Source organism: Lygodium microphyllum, chromosome 26, assembly GCF_053477565.2.
Source record: "Lygodium microphyllum isolate KBCC chromosome 26, Lygodium_microphyllum_v1.1.10, whole genome shotgun sequence".
In the NCBI taxonomy this organism is placed as follows: Eukaryota; Viridiplantae; Streptophyta; class Polypodiopsida; order Schizaeales; family Lygodiaceae; genus Lygodium; species Lygodium microphyllum.
This window is the reverse complement of record NC_141160.1, coordinates 49,006,324-49,023,863: the sequence shown is the minus strand read 5'-3', so window position 1 is coordinate 49,023,863 and position 17,540 is coordinate 49,006,324. Positions and strand designations below refer to the sequence as shown.

Here is a 17,540-nt window from a genome sequence, read left to right as displayed (position 1 = left end):
TTGATCCTTAAGTTAGAACTAGCATCATAACCTATTGTAAAGATAGTAGAAAAGGAAAAATGTAGAGAGGATGAAAGAGAGAGTGTGCGAGTACACATGAGTGAAAAATAAATGAGTACCTATCTAATCTTGCCCAAATTGATATATGCGAAAGATAATAGCAAGAGTTAGTATTTACATGAAGGTATACTGAAAAAAAATAGAAAATAGGAAATATGGAGAGAGGGAGAGAGAGAGATGAGTGCTTATACAATGTCACCCAAAATTATCTTTGCAATAAAATAACAACAAAGGTTAGAACTAACATCATGTTGTATTGGAAAGATAACAGCAAAAAAGAAAACCAAAAGAGAGAGAGATTAGCACATTTGTCTCTTACTCCAAATCAACTCTGCAAGAAAACAACAATTAAAACCAACATCAGATTCTATTGAAAACACAACATAAAAGAGAAACAAAAAATAAAGAGAGGGGGGAAAGAAAGGAGCGAGAAAGAGAGAGAGAGAGAGAGAGAGAGAGAGAGAGAGAAAGAGAGAGAGAAAGAGAGAGAGAGAGAGAGAGGAGCAATCTCGCTAAGAGTGGCGAGTTACCACGTGGCAAAGCAGGGAGGGGAAACACCATGTCTCCACTTCTCCACCCCTCGCAGCATAGACACATCAAAAGAGAGAGACACAGACCTCTATCTCTCTCTCTGTCCCATCCGAACTCCCTCACGCTAGCTACTCTCTCCCCTGATCGCCTCCCAAAATAGTGTACTAATTTCACGTTTTGACGCAAAGGGTAAATGACATTAATCTTCTTATATCCGATCTTAGTTTAAATCTAGAATGTGCAACTGGAACGTTTCTAGACGTCAACTTGGCTTTCCTTCAAATTGTTCAAATTGTTTCAAATTGGTATATGAAAAGAGTTAGAATAGAAATTTTTGGTTGATTTATATGGATTACATGGTTGAGTATTATTTCTATTGAGCTTTGATTAGTTGGGTTAAGCTTATTTGAGCTCTTGTAAGCTTCTATATCCGATATGATTATGTCATGAATGTTTTTTTCTCTTGAAGAAGTTTTTATTTGTTAGATATGCTAAATGCCCCGCCCTCATAAGGTGCAACTAAGGTTCCCTAAGTTGTAAGGCCCCCACTATGAGGAGAAACCATGTGTGAGAGTGGTGGGTCCTAACTTGTATGGCAGATGAGATCTACCTAACTAGATGGCAAAAAGGTGACCTTTGTGGATCTAGTCTTCTAGGGTTAGATAGAGTAGTTGTACTAGAAGCAACTTGAGGCATAATGCATTGAGTTGCAGGGTGTGGGAGTTATCATGGACCCCTATTTTGGGGTCCAAGGGGTGCAAAAATGGCCCTTAGTATAGGTCCCCCTCATGGGGGTCAAGGGATAGTGCTCTTAGTTCAATGGTAACGATTATATTCCCTAGCCGACTAGGAAAGGTTCAAAATATGGTCGAACAGGTCGACTAGACTACCTTTCGAAGCCATAAAAGGAAGACTCCTCTAAAGCCATCATCCATCTATCTTTCACCTAGTTAGAGTTCTTCTAGCTACCCTTAAGCTTTTTACCTATCATCTGTCTAGATCACAACCTAAGCTTTGTAATGGAAGTGCACATGTGGACAAAGCCATCTTTGTATCAGTTTGTTTGAGATTAAAGTAGTTTCTATTCTTCTCATATTTGTTGTGTGTTCTCTACTCGTTGCTCAAATTTTGTCCACTACGCCATGTAATTTCTACAATATTTTGCTAGCTATGTTAATATAATGACTTTTTATAGATAGAAATGACAATGTGGAGTAAAGATAATAACGTTTTAAAGACTCAAATAGAGACCATATTGGCTTTAGGGTCCCCCCATATCAAAGGTGACTCTTGCAGAGTTTATCCAAAATGGAAGAAATTATCAAGCATCATTTCATTTCACTTTTTGTACATTATTGATTTATGAGTGGTTGTGACAGAAGAGAGCCATGATAATATGAAAGACTAAGACATGTCATTTTAAGAATTTGGATTCATTGTAAAGTTTCTATCTCCTATTTGTGATAATATCATTGTGATTTTAATGAAGATGAAGAGAGGTGATATTGCTGATAAACTCACAAGAGCATCAACATCTTGATACTTTGTGGCGCATACTTCCTATTGTTCATGGTTTTTTCCCTTTGTTTTGTTTATGGAAGGGGCATATCTCATGGTTATTGATACAAATTCTTATAATATTATCCCTTTGTTCCTTGGTGTTATTCAAATTCTTGGGAGAATATGGGTGGACTCTTATGCTTTCAAGAATTTTCTCTAAGTGTGAGATAAGACTAAGAATTTTCTCTAGGTGTGAGTTAAGACTAAGAATTTTCTCTAGGTGTGAGATAAGACTAAAATCTTATACTTGACTCACCTATCTTCCCATCTTCATTACTATGGTTTAAAGAGAAGTAGGTGGCCATATGATTCACGTGAATGGCTCTTCCATGACCAAATCTTGATCCAACATTATGCTCCACTCCACACCACCATGCAAATGTACACAAATAGAATAGGAGAGGAAGGTTCTCTTTCCTAATCTCTCACTCTCTTAGCACTATGTGCATACTTAAATGACAAATTCTATATCTTTAGAATTTCCCAAAAAAATATTTATTTCACATGGTTATCACTCCATGTGTTTGGTGGTCCTTATTTCCTTCTCCCAATTTTTTGACTTGTCATCTTTGACTCCTTTGACCAATGTCTCACTCCTTTTATGTGTTGATGGTTTTGAGTATACATATTGGAAGTGTACATTAAAAAAGAATCCTATGTTTTTTCCTTCAGGGTGGTATCTAACCTATGAGTACGAGTGGAACTATTTCTGCCATACAATTGGAAGGTAGGTCTAATGCTAGGCACACCAAAACCTGGACCTTGGTACGTCCCACATTCGAGGACTAAATTCATTAGGTTCTAGTTTGTGTAGTGAATATTTTGAGAGAAAGGGAGTTCTAAGCAATAAGCCAATTCACTCGCATGCTTGACAATCTTGTATGGACCATGATACTTATGTGCAAGCTTGCTACTACAACCAACTTTAAGATTAGAATACCTTGAGATATCTCTAGAAACACCTTTAGAAGCATGACATCCAATGTAGAGACATATACGTGATGATTTCTTACAGCTCCTCATCTATTATCCCTTAGCTTAGCGTGCTCTTTGGATCATCTATAGTGACCTACACAGCTTAAAAACGATGTTAGCACAATCAATATAAGGGTAAAGGTGAATCACGATAACATATATTTGCAAAGAAGGATGTTAGTTAAAAATTATATAATAAAGTATCAACATAGCTCAACATACTTGGAAGGTCTATGCATAGGTCTCCACAAAGAGAGTCTACTTCATTCTGGAAGAATTCATGTACTCTTGTCTCTTCCCCTAGATTGCCCATGTTCTCTTCCCCTAGATTGTGCGTGCTTGTCTCCTCCGCATACTGCAAGCCCTCCTCATCCTCCAACCCCCACAATAGCGACTCCTCTACTTGCATACTCTCCACGTGCATGCTGACATTGCTTTCATCACACACTTGAGCGCTTTGAGGTGATGATGGCACAACATACCACGAACAACGTTGTCATGGGTTTGGGTAGAAGATTATTTGTTTAACATTACATAAGAGCCTACTGCAAAGAAGGAAAAAGTATTTGTGATTATTTTGTGCTCTCGAAAATTAACAAAGAAAGGCCATGCACTTGATCATAGTGACCCAGCAAGACAAATGTACCATGCAAATTGTTCCATCCTTTCTCCGAATCTACCTCTAAGAATCTAGATGGTCCTCATCGAATGGTTACCCTTGCTCCTTCTAATACCACTTTAAACCACTATACATTGAATATGATCATGGATAAGCTATGGTAATCTACTAAAATAATACTTTGCAAGTTGCCAAAATACTCCATCTCATGCACATGTTTATTTTAATTTTTAACTCTTAGAAATACTTTATATATTAACTAAATCGCTAACATACATTTCTATTTACATAGTTAATTCCAAATCTTAACTATTCATTTTACTGAAATAAAAATATAGAAAGAATTCATACATACATATAGATTTTAATTTCCCAAGTACATAGATTATTAATCAATTTAAATATAATTTCTCATTAGATTTACTTTTATTCCTAGATGTGATTAATTTTTTTAGTTTAATATACTTTTCAAAAATATTTTTATCATTTAATAGCCAAATTATTTATGTTAGATAGTAATTTGATTATAAATATAGAAGTAATACATACAAGTGATACTTAATGTGAAAAGTTGATAAAATAACTATTACTTAATACCGAAAGCATGTATCAAAATTACATGACGACACATAATGCTAAGAGAAAAACCAATCAAAATCTTTCTATTGATTCAATGCCAAATAATAAATTTCTTATCTAAAAATGCAGCTTCATTATAATTATTTTTCATAAACAAATTCACATAAATGTGTCTAATGATAAATGTGATATTTATTTGTAATCACCTATTTCTAAATATCAATAACAAAAAAGAACCAATATCAACATTATGACAAATATTTTCATACTTTTTGATCATCAAATCTACACACAAATTATACAATTCTTAATGTTAAATATTTCTAGATATTTAGATTAGTATTTTCATACTAATCTAAATATTTCTTAATGTTAAAACATTTCATATCAACAACACTAATGTTCTAAAATACTTACCGCCCAAATTACAAATTGTAATAAATCAACATCCAACTAACACAATTTAATATATCTTACTTTTCAATTCCAAAATACAATCATATCTATTCGAAGTAATATATCACATTGAATATTTAAATTTAAAACCATACATGTTTTCCTAAAACGATCTAATATAACAAACAACAATACTTAATTAATAAAGTTCCTACTAAGAATAACCGAAACCTAAATAATTTTATAAAAGTATAGGTTCAATAAGAAATATTTAGAATGAGTACATAATATAAAATTTAAATTTAATAAAAAAATAACCTACACAAGAATTTAATAAATTTAGTAAGAATCATATTTAAATAAGATAATATTTCAAAAATTTATTTACAACAAAATATTTAAAGAAATAGAATATCAAAAGCATAACATGTATATTCAAATTATTTAGAAATGTAAATGTTCAAATAACATAAAAGTATACATGAATGAGATAGAAATATATATTATAAAAAATAACATAACATTTAATGAATATGTTGTTTACATTTAAAAAATTAAAAAATTTGAACAGTTAGAAATAAGACAATACTACATATCAAATCAAATAAATATATCACCAAAATATAATTTAAAAAGTAATTTTATTTGCAAAAATCAATCTATTGTATTTAAAAAAAAAGTAATACTTTAATACCCACAAAAATATAAAATGAATAAAAATCTCTTTACTTTTCATAATCTCTCTCTCTTTCTGTCTCAGCTGTCACGATGGAGGCCGCCCCGCCAAAGGGGGGTGAGAGAGAGAGAGAGGAGCAATCTCGCTAAGAGTGGCGAGTTACCACGTGGCGAAGCAGGGAGGGGAAACACCATGTCTCCACTTCTCCACCCCTCGCAGCACAGACACATCAAAAGAGAGAGACACAGACCTCTCTCTCTCTCTCTCTCTCTGTCCCATCCGAACTCCCTCACGCTAGCTGCTCTCTCCCCCGATCGCCTCCCAAAACAGCGTACTAATTTCACGTTCTGACGCAATAGGGTAAACGACATTAATCTTCTTATATCCGATCTCAGTTTAAATCTAGAATGTGCAACTAGAACGTTTCTAGACGTCAACTTGGCTTTCCTTCAAATTGTTTGAACACAGAACTTTAAAGCCATGGTCCGAGAACCACCAAGTCGTCGTGTCGCATAACAAAAGAACGACAAATGCCCTACTGGCAGGACTAATATTTATTTTATTTCCTTTGATTGAAGCGGTCAAAGTACTCGCCCACGCGATCGTCAAAGGCAGAGGCTCATTTTTCCTCTGCCTGGATTGACTAGAAACTGCTGGCACAGCAGATGGACTGGACAGAGCAAATATAAATAACGATCCCGGGTACCTTGATGAGATCAGTTAGCGCAGCCAGCAGCCCCTTCTCCCTTCTCTGATCGCTGCATTATAAGCTGTGCTTCTACCAGATAATTAACCTAGTATAACCGTAATGACACCGTCGACGTTCAGTCTGGAGATCGAGTGCAAGGTTTCGGCCAAGAGGATGTGGCGCGCCGCCTATGAGTGCGCCCCTGAATGCCTCCCCAAGGCCCTCCCAAACCTCATCCGAGCGGTCGACTACTCCTCACCCCTCTCGCCTGGCTGCATCGGCACCCTCCTCTTCACTGAAGGTACGTCAGCTGGGCATGAATAATTATGACTCCTCCTTGAATTGCTCCAGCGCCTTCCCTCACATAAGACCGCGACTCCCGAGCAATCCTCAGCTATAATATATGTGGCCTAGCTACATCCACTAGTCACGATCAATTATCTATACTTTGATTGACATGTAACTTTGCGAAGCCCGCCCCACCTATAAACCATACACGGCCAATCGCACACCATAATGGAGTTTGTGACCGCCAGAGTACTGACTTGAATCGACATAGATCGATCGTGCAATACACAATAAACTTTAACATTAATTCACCGGCGTAGCAGGCAAAAAAATATTCCAGTAATGATAATGAAAGGTGCAGGCTTTTCTTTAATGCTACGACGTTCTAGCTACACTGAAATGATTGACTCTGGTATTTCTGCTGCAAATGTTGTTCACCTGCAGATCATGTGAGGCTTGCCAGGGAGAAGCTACGAACCGAAGTCTCGTTTGCCAGAGAGAAGTTCGCGGAGGTTGATCCTCACGCATACAAACTCAAGTCTGTGATGATAGAAGGGGGATTTTTGGTGAGGTTCTTCAAGAGCTACCAGCACACGGTGCAAATCAAGGAGGCTGGAGCGGAAAGCTGTGTCATTCACTACGCCTGTGAATACGATCCCCTCGATGACCAACATACGCATCAATTCCCCGAGGAGGCCAAAGGCGTGGTGATCCAGACATTCAAGGCCGTGGAGGCCTACTTGCTCTCCCACAACGACTTTCTTTAATTAGACCCCTAAAAACACTGTCGTACTCGCGAATAAGAAGCACACCCATGGTCTGGGTATCCATATTCAACGTGTGAATCTTGCCTTTTCACTTTCTTGTAAGTTCTTATTGTATACCAAAATACGCTCCAGCTCCAGTCTGCAAACTGTTATAAAGTAAAGGACGTCCCTTCTTCGAGACGTAAGTGTAGGGCCTAAGACACAACAAACTCTAGACCACTTACTATATAAAAAGTTCACACTATAACTAGGAAGAATAGCAACCAAACTAGTAAGAATGTAGAATTTTCTAGTTATAACTAGATAATTTTGTCATCACGAATCTTTTCTAACTAGTAAATCCCTTTTTCTAGATAGTATCTAGAAAGTTGAAGCCTTATCTAGTAACATTATCTAGTAAGTTATTGTATATCTAGTAACAATATCAACATAACTAGGAAATTTTTGTTTTCACTAGTCATAACTAGCAAGTACTATCATCTAACTAGGAAATTATGGATAGTCTTTCAAGTTAACATAGACTCACGATTTTGCTAGGTAAAACTATTAAATAAATATTAGTTTATTTGAATTTTACATTTGTATATTACTCACTTATGAGCTAAGCTTTCGATTCCACACTTATAGCTATACTCACTAGTTTGTGTAGCCTATGCTTAGTCTAGCCTATATCTAGCCTAGCTTATACATTAGGCTTAGGATAAGCACATGCTAGGTTAGGCATTGGCTAGATAATATAAAGTAGGAACATTATATGCTATGCATAAGAATACAACTTATATCTGGCATTTTCTAGGCACAAGGTAACCATAGAATAGGATAGGGTTGTGTTAGGTGTTGTCTCCTAGCATATGCTTACCCTATGTCTAAACTCTTCCTAGAATATGCTTAGACTATGTATACACATAGGATTGGCTTATAGTATGCCTAGTATTTGCCTAACTTGCCAAATGTGTACCCTATGCCTACCCCTTGTGTATTTATGTTAGACATACCTATGTCTAGCCACTCTATAGCCTCTATCAGTCAGTCTGTATGAGGAGCCTATGCATATACCTTTCCTATATTACTAATCCAATCTAAACCTAAGCCTAAGCTTAAGCTCTATCTTACTACGAGCCTAGCCCTAACACTAACCTTTAATGTAGTATAAGCCTAGTATATATTGAGTCTAATTCTAATTTAAGGTAAAGAATATAGAGAGTAAGATAGGCTTATACATCATGTGTTACTTCTATAAAAATAAGTTGTATTTAGTCATTTTGTGGATTCTCATTAATTCTGGCCTATTGTAGTACAATTCCAACTTTTTATATGTGTGATGATCATATTGTGCTAAACAAACGATAGTAGGCAAGTAATTTGTTTTACTTTTGGTGAGCAAATAGCTAGACAAGTATAGAGTTGTAATGATTGTAATATTGATCACTAGTGGAGTGCAATGTGAAATTATTACTATTATGGAGATTGTTATCACATAAAGCTATTTATATGCTTTAGCTTTAAAGCGATTGTACTCATCTATTTAGAGTGCATTGTTGTCTCTATTTTCTTTTATGTTATTCCTATTTATTACATTTTTCATTAATTAATTGTAATTATAATATTAAAAATAAAAGATTAGAGCTAAGTTGAGGCTTATGTTAGAACTAATCATTTCGAGTGCGATTGAATCATCCTCATTTACACTGGTTGCTAGTTATAATATGCTTTTGTAATTAATTTGGCTCAATTTTCCATTGCAATCATCACTCTGATACCATCGAGTTGATTCTTACACATGGTCTATGATCATAACAGCAAAGTAATGGTTGAAGTATTGGTGTAGTGAACCACTAAAATATTACACCACATACTTCATAGATTATCTTAAGGGACTGAGAATTAGCAAGATTAGTTGAAGAAGTTGATCTCTCACTTGTGCACAAGTAAGTAGCTTATTGACGAGTGGAGTGTTGTTCCCATTGCATCGAGTAGCATTTTTCTCACTTGGCTATAGGTTGAGGTGTACATGGCATCTCCCCTACATCATAAGTACCTACATGAGTCTCATCTTGCAACATATCTACAAGCTATCAATATTGTATGGGTATATATTTGCATCAACCATGGCTATGCATGAGCATTCACCACATTGGTTAGTACCCTTGAACCACACTATCTTTTCCCTCTTCATCATGTGGACCACACATTGCCTTTTTCACCCAACCACTTAAGCATCTTAGGCCACTCAACTACTATGTAGATAGGCCACATGATTGTTTAGCCACATTGGAGAACTCGATCACTTGAAGCACATCGTCCTAACTACTTGGAGCACTTTGGCCACATGTTTAATTAGACAAAAATTCAAGCACACTCTTCCACGTGCACATACTCAATCACATATTCACATAGTTGCACTTTATTTAAACTCACTTTACCATCTCCACTCTCTTACCCTTGATCACGAGGCACCCTTTGACCACATTGAGAACTTCATTTTTGAATGACAATAACCTCACTCAGCAATTTAGGCCACATTAGGCACTCATGAATCACTCTAGGTAGCATTAGCACATGATTATATAATACTTAGACAATATACCACCATCGTACTCTACTACTTAGTGCTCATAGCATAGTGATGTGGATGGTTTTGGGAATGGGAATGGGGATGTGGACTAGAATTTTCCTCCTTTGTCACCATCAAAGAGGGCTCTTATAAGTGGATGGGATTGGGATGTGGGTTGGTTTGAGGATAAGCTAGGTCTAGGATGGCAAGCTAGAAAATGGCTATCCCATGTCATTATGGCTCATAGAATTTTACTAAAAGAACACCTTAGCCACTCGATTACTTAGGCATATTGAAGCACATGATTACCTTATGCACTTCGGTAATATATAAGGCCAAATTTTCACGATTCTTGGACAAGAGTGTAAACACATTCACACATTGTAGATGCGTTTGTGCACACAAATTTTTAAAATTTGAACTCTTCTTCAAGCTTCTATCTGGTTCTTTGAATATGATATAGCTCTCTTATAGATTAGAAACCCTTCACATTAGCAAATGTTATAGGAAAAAAGATAGCATGTAATCTATTGATTTCAGTGGGGATTAGAAGAATAAGGGTATATAGCACATGAAAGATAGTGTGGAACAAGAGGTTTTACTAATGGCTAGTAGGGTTTTGCATGTTTTCTACCTAATTAGCTATCAAGCCAAAGAAGCTTTGTAGGACCTCCATTGAGGCAACGTGATGCATATAGATATCATCAAGATAAGGTTTCTTAAAAATGACATCTGTGTGGTATTGCCCAACTCTATGTGTATTCCAAGTGTGTTGCACTCGCAAAAGGAAAAGAAGTGTTTGACAAGTTCCCAGTACCAAAACACAAACTCTTGGAGTGGCTCGATCATTAGAGATAGGCAAAGCATGGACATGGTGCTGAAGCTTTGAGATGTTTTGGCAACATTTCAGAGGTGAGTGTCACTGTTTTCTACTCGCCTCCTCTTCTGTGATCATGGACATCACCCCCACATAAGCTTTTTGTGTCATCCTAAACAATCTCATTACCAGGGATTGCACTTCATATTTCACAAACTCGATTCCTCTTTTGTCCATAAATTCATAAGGATCAACAAAATTGACCGCCGTATTAGAATACATACTTCAATCCTTTTCAGATTCACAGAAGCAATTGGTATAAATGTGATAGCTCACCCATAGCTAAAAGATCTTGATAATCCTTTTTAGAACAGTAGAAAGGTGATGCAAAAAACTACATCACTCTAGAGTATGCACAAATGCTCTAGAACATTAGAAAGGTGATGCCAAAAACTACATGACTCCAAAGTACGCACAAAAGCTCCAAAATAAGCCAACAAACCGATACAAAATTTAATATTTCACTTATTGATTGCAGCTGCCAATTGGTTGCTCTTGCAACTGCCTAGTACATACTTCAATCCAATTCAAATCACACAAGCAGCTGGTATAAGTGTGACAGTTCACCCATAACTAAAAGATATTGACAATACTTTTCAAAACAACAAAAAGTTGATGCCAAAACTATACATATCTTCAAATACATCCATGTTGAGGTATAAAATTTAAAAACATATCTTCAGTGTGTTTTCGAAGAATGAAACACCGAAGAGTTGGAGAATAGATGACCTCCAGACACAAGTCTTCAGTCTTTAGGTACTTCTATAGTAAAAACATAGCAACTCCATCCTCCTCATTGTCCATCCTCCTCATTTTGTCTATGTCATTGGTCATGGCTTTCTTCCCCTTAGTCTTGCTTTTCTTAGGGAGAGGAAGGGTAAGCGACACATTATTGGGTGCCACTACATGCTTCCTTGTTCCCCGAGAGATTGGAGGTCATTGAGATAATCGCACAATTTCCTCATGATGGTCTAGATTCTAACCTTGGGTAGAGAAGGGTTGAACCCCTAAGCAGATTGTGTAGCTTGAGGTGTTGACCTTGGTAGCTTGAGAGAGAGAGAGGGAGATGCACCGATTCACATTGTCATAGAGAGAATGCACCTAATTGAGAGAGAGAGAGAGAGAGAGAGAGAGAGAGAGACGCTGGGACCGTTCCCATGGTCATGTGTCCCAAGGAGGTCAAGGGCCCTTGACCCCTGCCCCTGCCTGCCCTGTTCTGCCTCCCTTGTCCTGTTGCCATGGCGGCAGACGACGACACCTCCCAGCATCGTCACAGCCACGAGGAGGAGGACGATGCCCACCTCGACGAGCCCCCCCTCCACCCTGGGACGCGGCACTGCTGCTTCTGTCCGTGTGTGCACGTGTGTGGTTGCAACAGTCACAAGCCATAGCCTGCCATCGTCGATCGTACCATTGGTCATCGGCTTGCATTTGCCGTTCCTTGATCCTTCACGGCATGCCACTCGCATCTGGAACAGCAGTGCAGGACTCCTCATGGATCCTCTCGTAGCATGGCTGTGGATCGCGCGCCTTCCTCCTGGATGGCCTTTCTCCTTTACTTCATTTATGTCGTAAGCTGCCAGGAGAGCCCTAGCACTCGTGGCATCGGTTCTACGCAGGTGGATTCATAGCAACTCGCATCAAGCAACAGACCAAGTATCAAAATCAGTTATGGCAACGGAGCAGGAGTCACAACGAAGGTGCAGAAAGAGAGGATCGACAATTCCCTGGTGCACGATGGTGGTATCACCAAGACGGCGTCCAAGGGGCCTAAAAGAGTGGTCGTATCCACTGTTGCCCTCCTCACCCTCGTCATGGTAGGGACAACAGGTTTAGATGCATTGCCATTTTTCTTTATGGACTTGCAGGCACAATGGGCTGGGATATGCAATGGTATTGCTGCAGGTGTAATGCTAGCAGCTAGCTTCGACCTTTTCCAAGAAGGACAAAGGTACAGTGGAGGCACCTGGGTTGTTATGGGCATCATTGCCGGAGGATTCTTCATTCTTTGCTTTCAAAAGTTTCTGGAAAGATATGGTGAGGTTAGCATGTTGGATCTCAAAGGAGCTGATGCAAAGAAGATGATGTTGGTGATTGGCATCATGACATTGCACTCTTTTGGTGAGGGTTCAGGAGTGGGAGTCTCGTTTGCTGGCCCTAGAGGGCTTCCGTAGGGGATTATGGTTACACTTGCAATTGCAGTGCACAATATTCCAGAAGGATTGGCCATGGTTCTGGCATCTCGTGGCATTTCTGCTCAAAGTGCCATGCTTTGGAGTATTTTCACCTCTGCTCAAAGTGCCATGCTTTGGAGTATTTTCACCTCCTTACCTCAGCCTTTGGTGGTAGTTCCTGCTTTCATGTGTGCAGAAGCATTTCAAAAATTCATTCCATCGTGTATGGGGTTTGCAGGCTGTATGATATGGATGGTTTTGGCTGAGGTTGTACCTGTCAGCTTGAAGGAAGCAAAGCCTCAACAAGTAGCTTCAGCTGCAACACTTTCTGTGGCATTTATGGACTCTTTAAGTGCTGCCATGGAGAACTTTGATAAAACGAAATGCTTGGAAGTTCTGAGGCCAACAGCGAATATTTTGACTGATGATCCTTAGACTGTTGCTGTGACTATGAGCTTTAAACTGATGGGTGAGAGTCTACTCATAGACCTTCGGCATACTTTCTTGCCTGATTTGCATTTGCCATTTGCAACGTGCTGCCTGTGAAGGAATTGTGATTCGTCCTGCAACCTAATCTCACTGCTTGTGTCGAGGTCTACATGCAAAATTCTGAAAGCATTCTCGTTCATGTGGGATTTTAAAATGATTACACGATGTTGGAAGTGGCACGCGAAGCAGTAATCCTGACGTCTCCCGGAAGAGAAGATGACAATGTCTGCTTGAAACCAAGCATGTAAGGTGGGCTTATGGGGATACACCTGGGAACCCATATCTGAAGAATAACAGTGCACTTCCCTTCCGTCTTTTGATGATCTTCGAACAGCCCCCTGCCATCTAGGCTTATGACATTAAGGCTGCATGCCTTTTCTTCCAGCAACAAGTCTGAGGCAACAGCCAATACATTATTCCCCACCTAAGGAATTTGCCACTCCATTTAGGCACTCTTATCCAACTTTGTAAACTTCTGTCTCTGCAGCATTTCCATCATGCTTGGAAGGAGTGATGACAACGAAATCAGGACCTCTGCGAGCATACAGAGCATATGATTAACGACCAACGGAGAGGTTGAAGTGCGCATCTATGCATCTGCTTCCATTGTTTTTTCTTGTTCTAAAACGCTAATAGTTACTTACTACTAAACTTCAGGAAGGAATCGTTTAAGGTAAAGTAAAGTTGATCCTCTAATATATTTATATGTGTGCATTTCCTTTGGCTTACAGTTTGCCTCGTTTTGGTCATGTTTTGAGTTCAAGAGTAGTTTCTCAAGCTGGTTGTTATCTATGGTAGTAATTCAGGGTACTCATTGTGAGAGTTTCTTAATGTCTTGACTTTTACTCAGATTCATGATGATCGTCCTCGTTCGTTATTCCATTGATGAGCGTCTATATTCTAGCTGATGATACATTGCTTCGTTTATATTCTTTATTCTAGCTAATGATACATTGTTTCGTTTATATTCTTTCCAGCTGATGAGGGCATCAAGAGTACACATTATCATCAAGAAATGGCTTCTCGTGGCATAGTTTATGATATGGATATTGATCCATTCAACAAGATAGCAGTAACTGTTGGATAGGTTGGAAGTTCTTTTCATGGAAGGTTACCACAAGTTTTATATTGAAACATGATTAGCTAATATGTTAAGTTATTTGTCTTGTATGGTTTCAGGATAAGAAGCTGAACATGCTCAATCTTGCTAGTGGGAAGTCTGTAAGATGCTTCAAACCAGAAGGAGAAGTTGGTGAGCCCATAAAAGTATGAACAATGAATTCCTTGTTTTCACCTGCTCAATATCAGATGGTGTAAATAACAGGGCAAAAAAGGTATGTGTGTTTTGATGTTTTACAAATGGTGCATAAGATCAAATTGATGTTGTTTTTACAAGGATTTATCCTCTCTTCAAATAAGAAATCTCAATATAATAAGGATTGAACCTTGTTCTTCTTAAGGTTGACCACTTGAAGATAATTGGCAAAGCCACATCTCTTTATATCTCACTTTTTCTATCAGCAGATTTGCTACTTTTGATCTTTAAGACATTGGGTTTGTGTACAATATTTGTCATCATAGTTTGTGATGTCTTTTTCCCCTTTCTGTGGTAGGTTCGCATTGATCCTAGTGGGTCATAAGTACTCTGATCACATTCTGATAAGAGCATGCACATGTATGACATATCAGATGGAAGCATTTTATCCCTGGGGCAAGGTCATGCTGAAGTAATAATAGGGATAGCTTTCATGCCTGATTGCAAGCGGCTAATATCGATAAGGTTAAGGTGGCCTTTAGAGTTGTATATATGCTGACCTTGGCTTCTTTACTATAACTTTTTCACTTGGTGATGCTAATTTATGGTTTTCAAAGAGTTCAATGGAGAGAGTTGCATATTTGTTTGGAGGCTTCCTAATCTTCTGACTAAGATGATGTGGAAGTGCTGTAGTTCTGACTCAAAAGGGAAAGTAAACAATACTTCTTCAAACCCCTTGAGACGTGACAAGTCTCAGACACAAGAGTTGGATGCTTCAGGTACTCTTGTTACTACTGGACCTCAGCTTGCAAGTAGTACAACTCCTGCATTTAAGTTCAGTGTGTCCCTATTGCTGCATTGGGCACAGGCCAAGGTTGCAGAGACCATTCTAGGAAATAATGAGAGTGAATCAGAAGATTTAAGTTTTTGTTCTTTTGAATCAATATGGGAGGCCAAAGTTTGTAGTGCAACATGTTTTTGAAATACTAACATCAACATATATGTTAATAGGAATAAATATGGAAACTCTAGCTGAATTTTTATGATGCCTTTGATGCCCAAGAAAATATGTTGCTTCAGCTGGATTTCCATATGATGGTTTAGTTTGTCTCTGGGATTTCAAGTCTGTAGCATTGATAGCCAAAGTCAGAGCAGCAACTATATCCATGCCAAAAAGTTGGATTCATGTTGCTTCAGATGGAAGTTTTTTTGTTACAGCAGATGCTAATCACTTGAAACATTGGACTATCAGGTCAAATGCAGGACATCAATGATCTGGAATAGGCCCTGGTTTTGTCCTAAATGGGAGAAATGTTCATCTTGGTAGTCTGTGTGAAAATTCTTTTGCGGTAGTAACATCTTGAGAAGATTCACGAGATGGAGATGTCCAACCGGTTTATGCCTTGACCTGCACAGGCATGCCCAAGTAGGCTTTAACCAACTTTTTCTGTTTGGCACTGTTCTCAATTCTGCTACTAATTTAGTATAATTAGTGAATTGAGGATTGTGGTTGACACATATGATGTTCAACAGGAATAGTATGCCTTCTACATTGTGAACTTGCATTGAAAAATGGGTTAATCTTAAGGTATCATTTGATATGCAAGCAAGGATCTCTCTATGGTTGCCTATCTACAAACATCAACAATAGTTTTAGCTACTTGTTGTAGGTTCGACAAGGCCATGGTTTAGCCATTTCAAGTTTGCACATTGCTTTTGCATGCAGTGATGGTATTGTGCAGATTTTCATGTTTGAGTCTCTTGCATTTACTACAACTTTTCCTTGACCAGCGCCATTTGGATTCCATGACTTGACAAATACAAACACATGCTCATGAGTCCTACCTTGCCGCACATAATGTAAATGGGATCTCATATCCTGATGCTGTTGCTTTTCAATTTGCAACATCGCGCAAGCTTGGTAAGTTTTATTTTGAGATAGCATTAGTCAGTCCTTACATTGAGAAGAAACTTAAAGCTGTTAGGCGTAAAGTGTTTCAATTTTGATAATACATTAGTCAGGTTTCTCTTCAATCACTATTTTTACATCAAATACTTTGATTCTTCCAATTGTTGTATATGCCGATCATAGTTTCTTTTTTTGGGATATTGAGAACTTTTCAAAGGTCAGGACCTCTATTCCAGTATTGTTTAGGCCTATGCTTCTTAGAAGTTGTTAAGTTCTCTATTGAGTGGAAGATTAATGGTATCTGTAGCCTCTTTAACACTATCTCTTTTGTGACCTTGGGAGGGTTGGTAGTGCTATTAAAGAACTTTTAAGTAATGACTTAAAAATGCTTGGGACATCAGAGGACATATTTGAATGCATTGCATGTATCCTCTTTGTCATAGGTTAGGTCTGGCATGATACATAGCAGGTATCACTTCTCTATTGCTGAAGTATTTTTGAAAAAGGCCATGGTAGTTATGCATCGTAGTTCAAAAGAATCATACTCTATCCTCTAATATGGTCATGTGGGGACCCCCCTCCCTTGTTGCTTATAGGCACATATCCCACTCACGTGCTAATGAGTCACCTTCTTCCTTGAAGGAAACAGGGAGTGGAAAGGAATCGCCTCATATTTAGACCTAGTCCCACCCTCCCGATTGATCAATGCCAAGTTTGGATTAGTTTTTGTATTAAAATCACTTTTTAAATCAAGTATTTTTCTATTATTATTTATATAAAAATATTAAAATGACATTCTATGAGATTTGATTATGTCATTATATGCCTCCTATATGCTAAGTTTATATGATAAAGTTACTATATAGATGTGATATGTTATAATTTCTTATATGGTAACTTTTTCGATGAAGTTACTATATAGATAATGCCTATTTCTGAAGTTACTATATAGTAACTTTTTTATAAAGTTACTATATAGATAGTTATGATAATAAACTTCCTATATAGTAAGTTAACCAAAAAAAGCTTTCTATATGGTAAGTTAACTAGAAAAATGTTTCTATATTGGAAACTATGTTTCTAGATTGGCAATCTAGTAAAGTTTGATTTTTCCTATATTAGACTCTTTCTAGTTATGTGGAA

The 17,540-nt window shown here is 37.8% G+C and overlaps 1 protein-coding gene and 1 long non-coding RNA gene across 5 annotated transcripts; both read left to right on the top strand.

Moving 5' to 3' along the window:
• The first annotated feature begins 6,139 nt into the window (after window positions 1–6,139).
• LOC148013242 (MLP-like protein 31) lies at window positions 6,140–7,369 on the top strand. The gene is made up of 2 exons (XM_087667637.1): window positions 6,140–6,385; window positions 6,817–7,369. Exons 1-2 carry the CDS (start codon window positions 6,205–6,207, stop codon window positions 7,137–7,139), a joined length of 504 nt encoding a protein of 167 aa, XP_087523763.1. The 5' UTR covers window positions 6,140–6,204; the 3' UTR covers window positions 7,140–7,369.
• A 5,874-nt stretch (window positions 7,370–13,243) lies between these two features.
• Window positions 13,244–16,490, top strand: LOC148013241 (uncharacterized). Of its 4 annotated transcripts, XR_015688806.1 has the most exons (5): window positions 13,244–13,808; window positions 14,211–14,320; window positions 14,413–15,267; window positions 15,741–15,914; window positions 16,280–16,490. It is a non-coding gene; the product is annotated as an uncharacterized LOC148013241 (long non-coding RNA). The 4 variants fall into 4 exon arrangements; XR_015688807.1 differs by lacking the exons at window positions 15,741–15,914; window positions 16,280–16,490 and having other exon boundaries at window positions 14,413–14,567; window positions 14,847–15,713; XR_015688804.1 differs by lacking the exons at window positions 15,741–15,914; window positions 16,280–16,490 and having other exon boundaries at window positions 14,413–15,713.
• The last annotated feature ends 1,050 nt before the right edge of the window (window positions 16,491–17,540 follow it).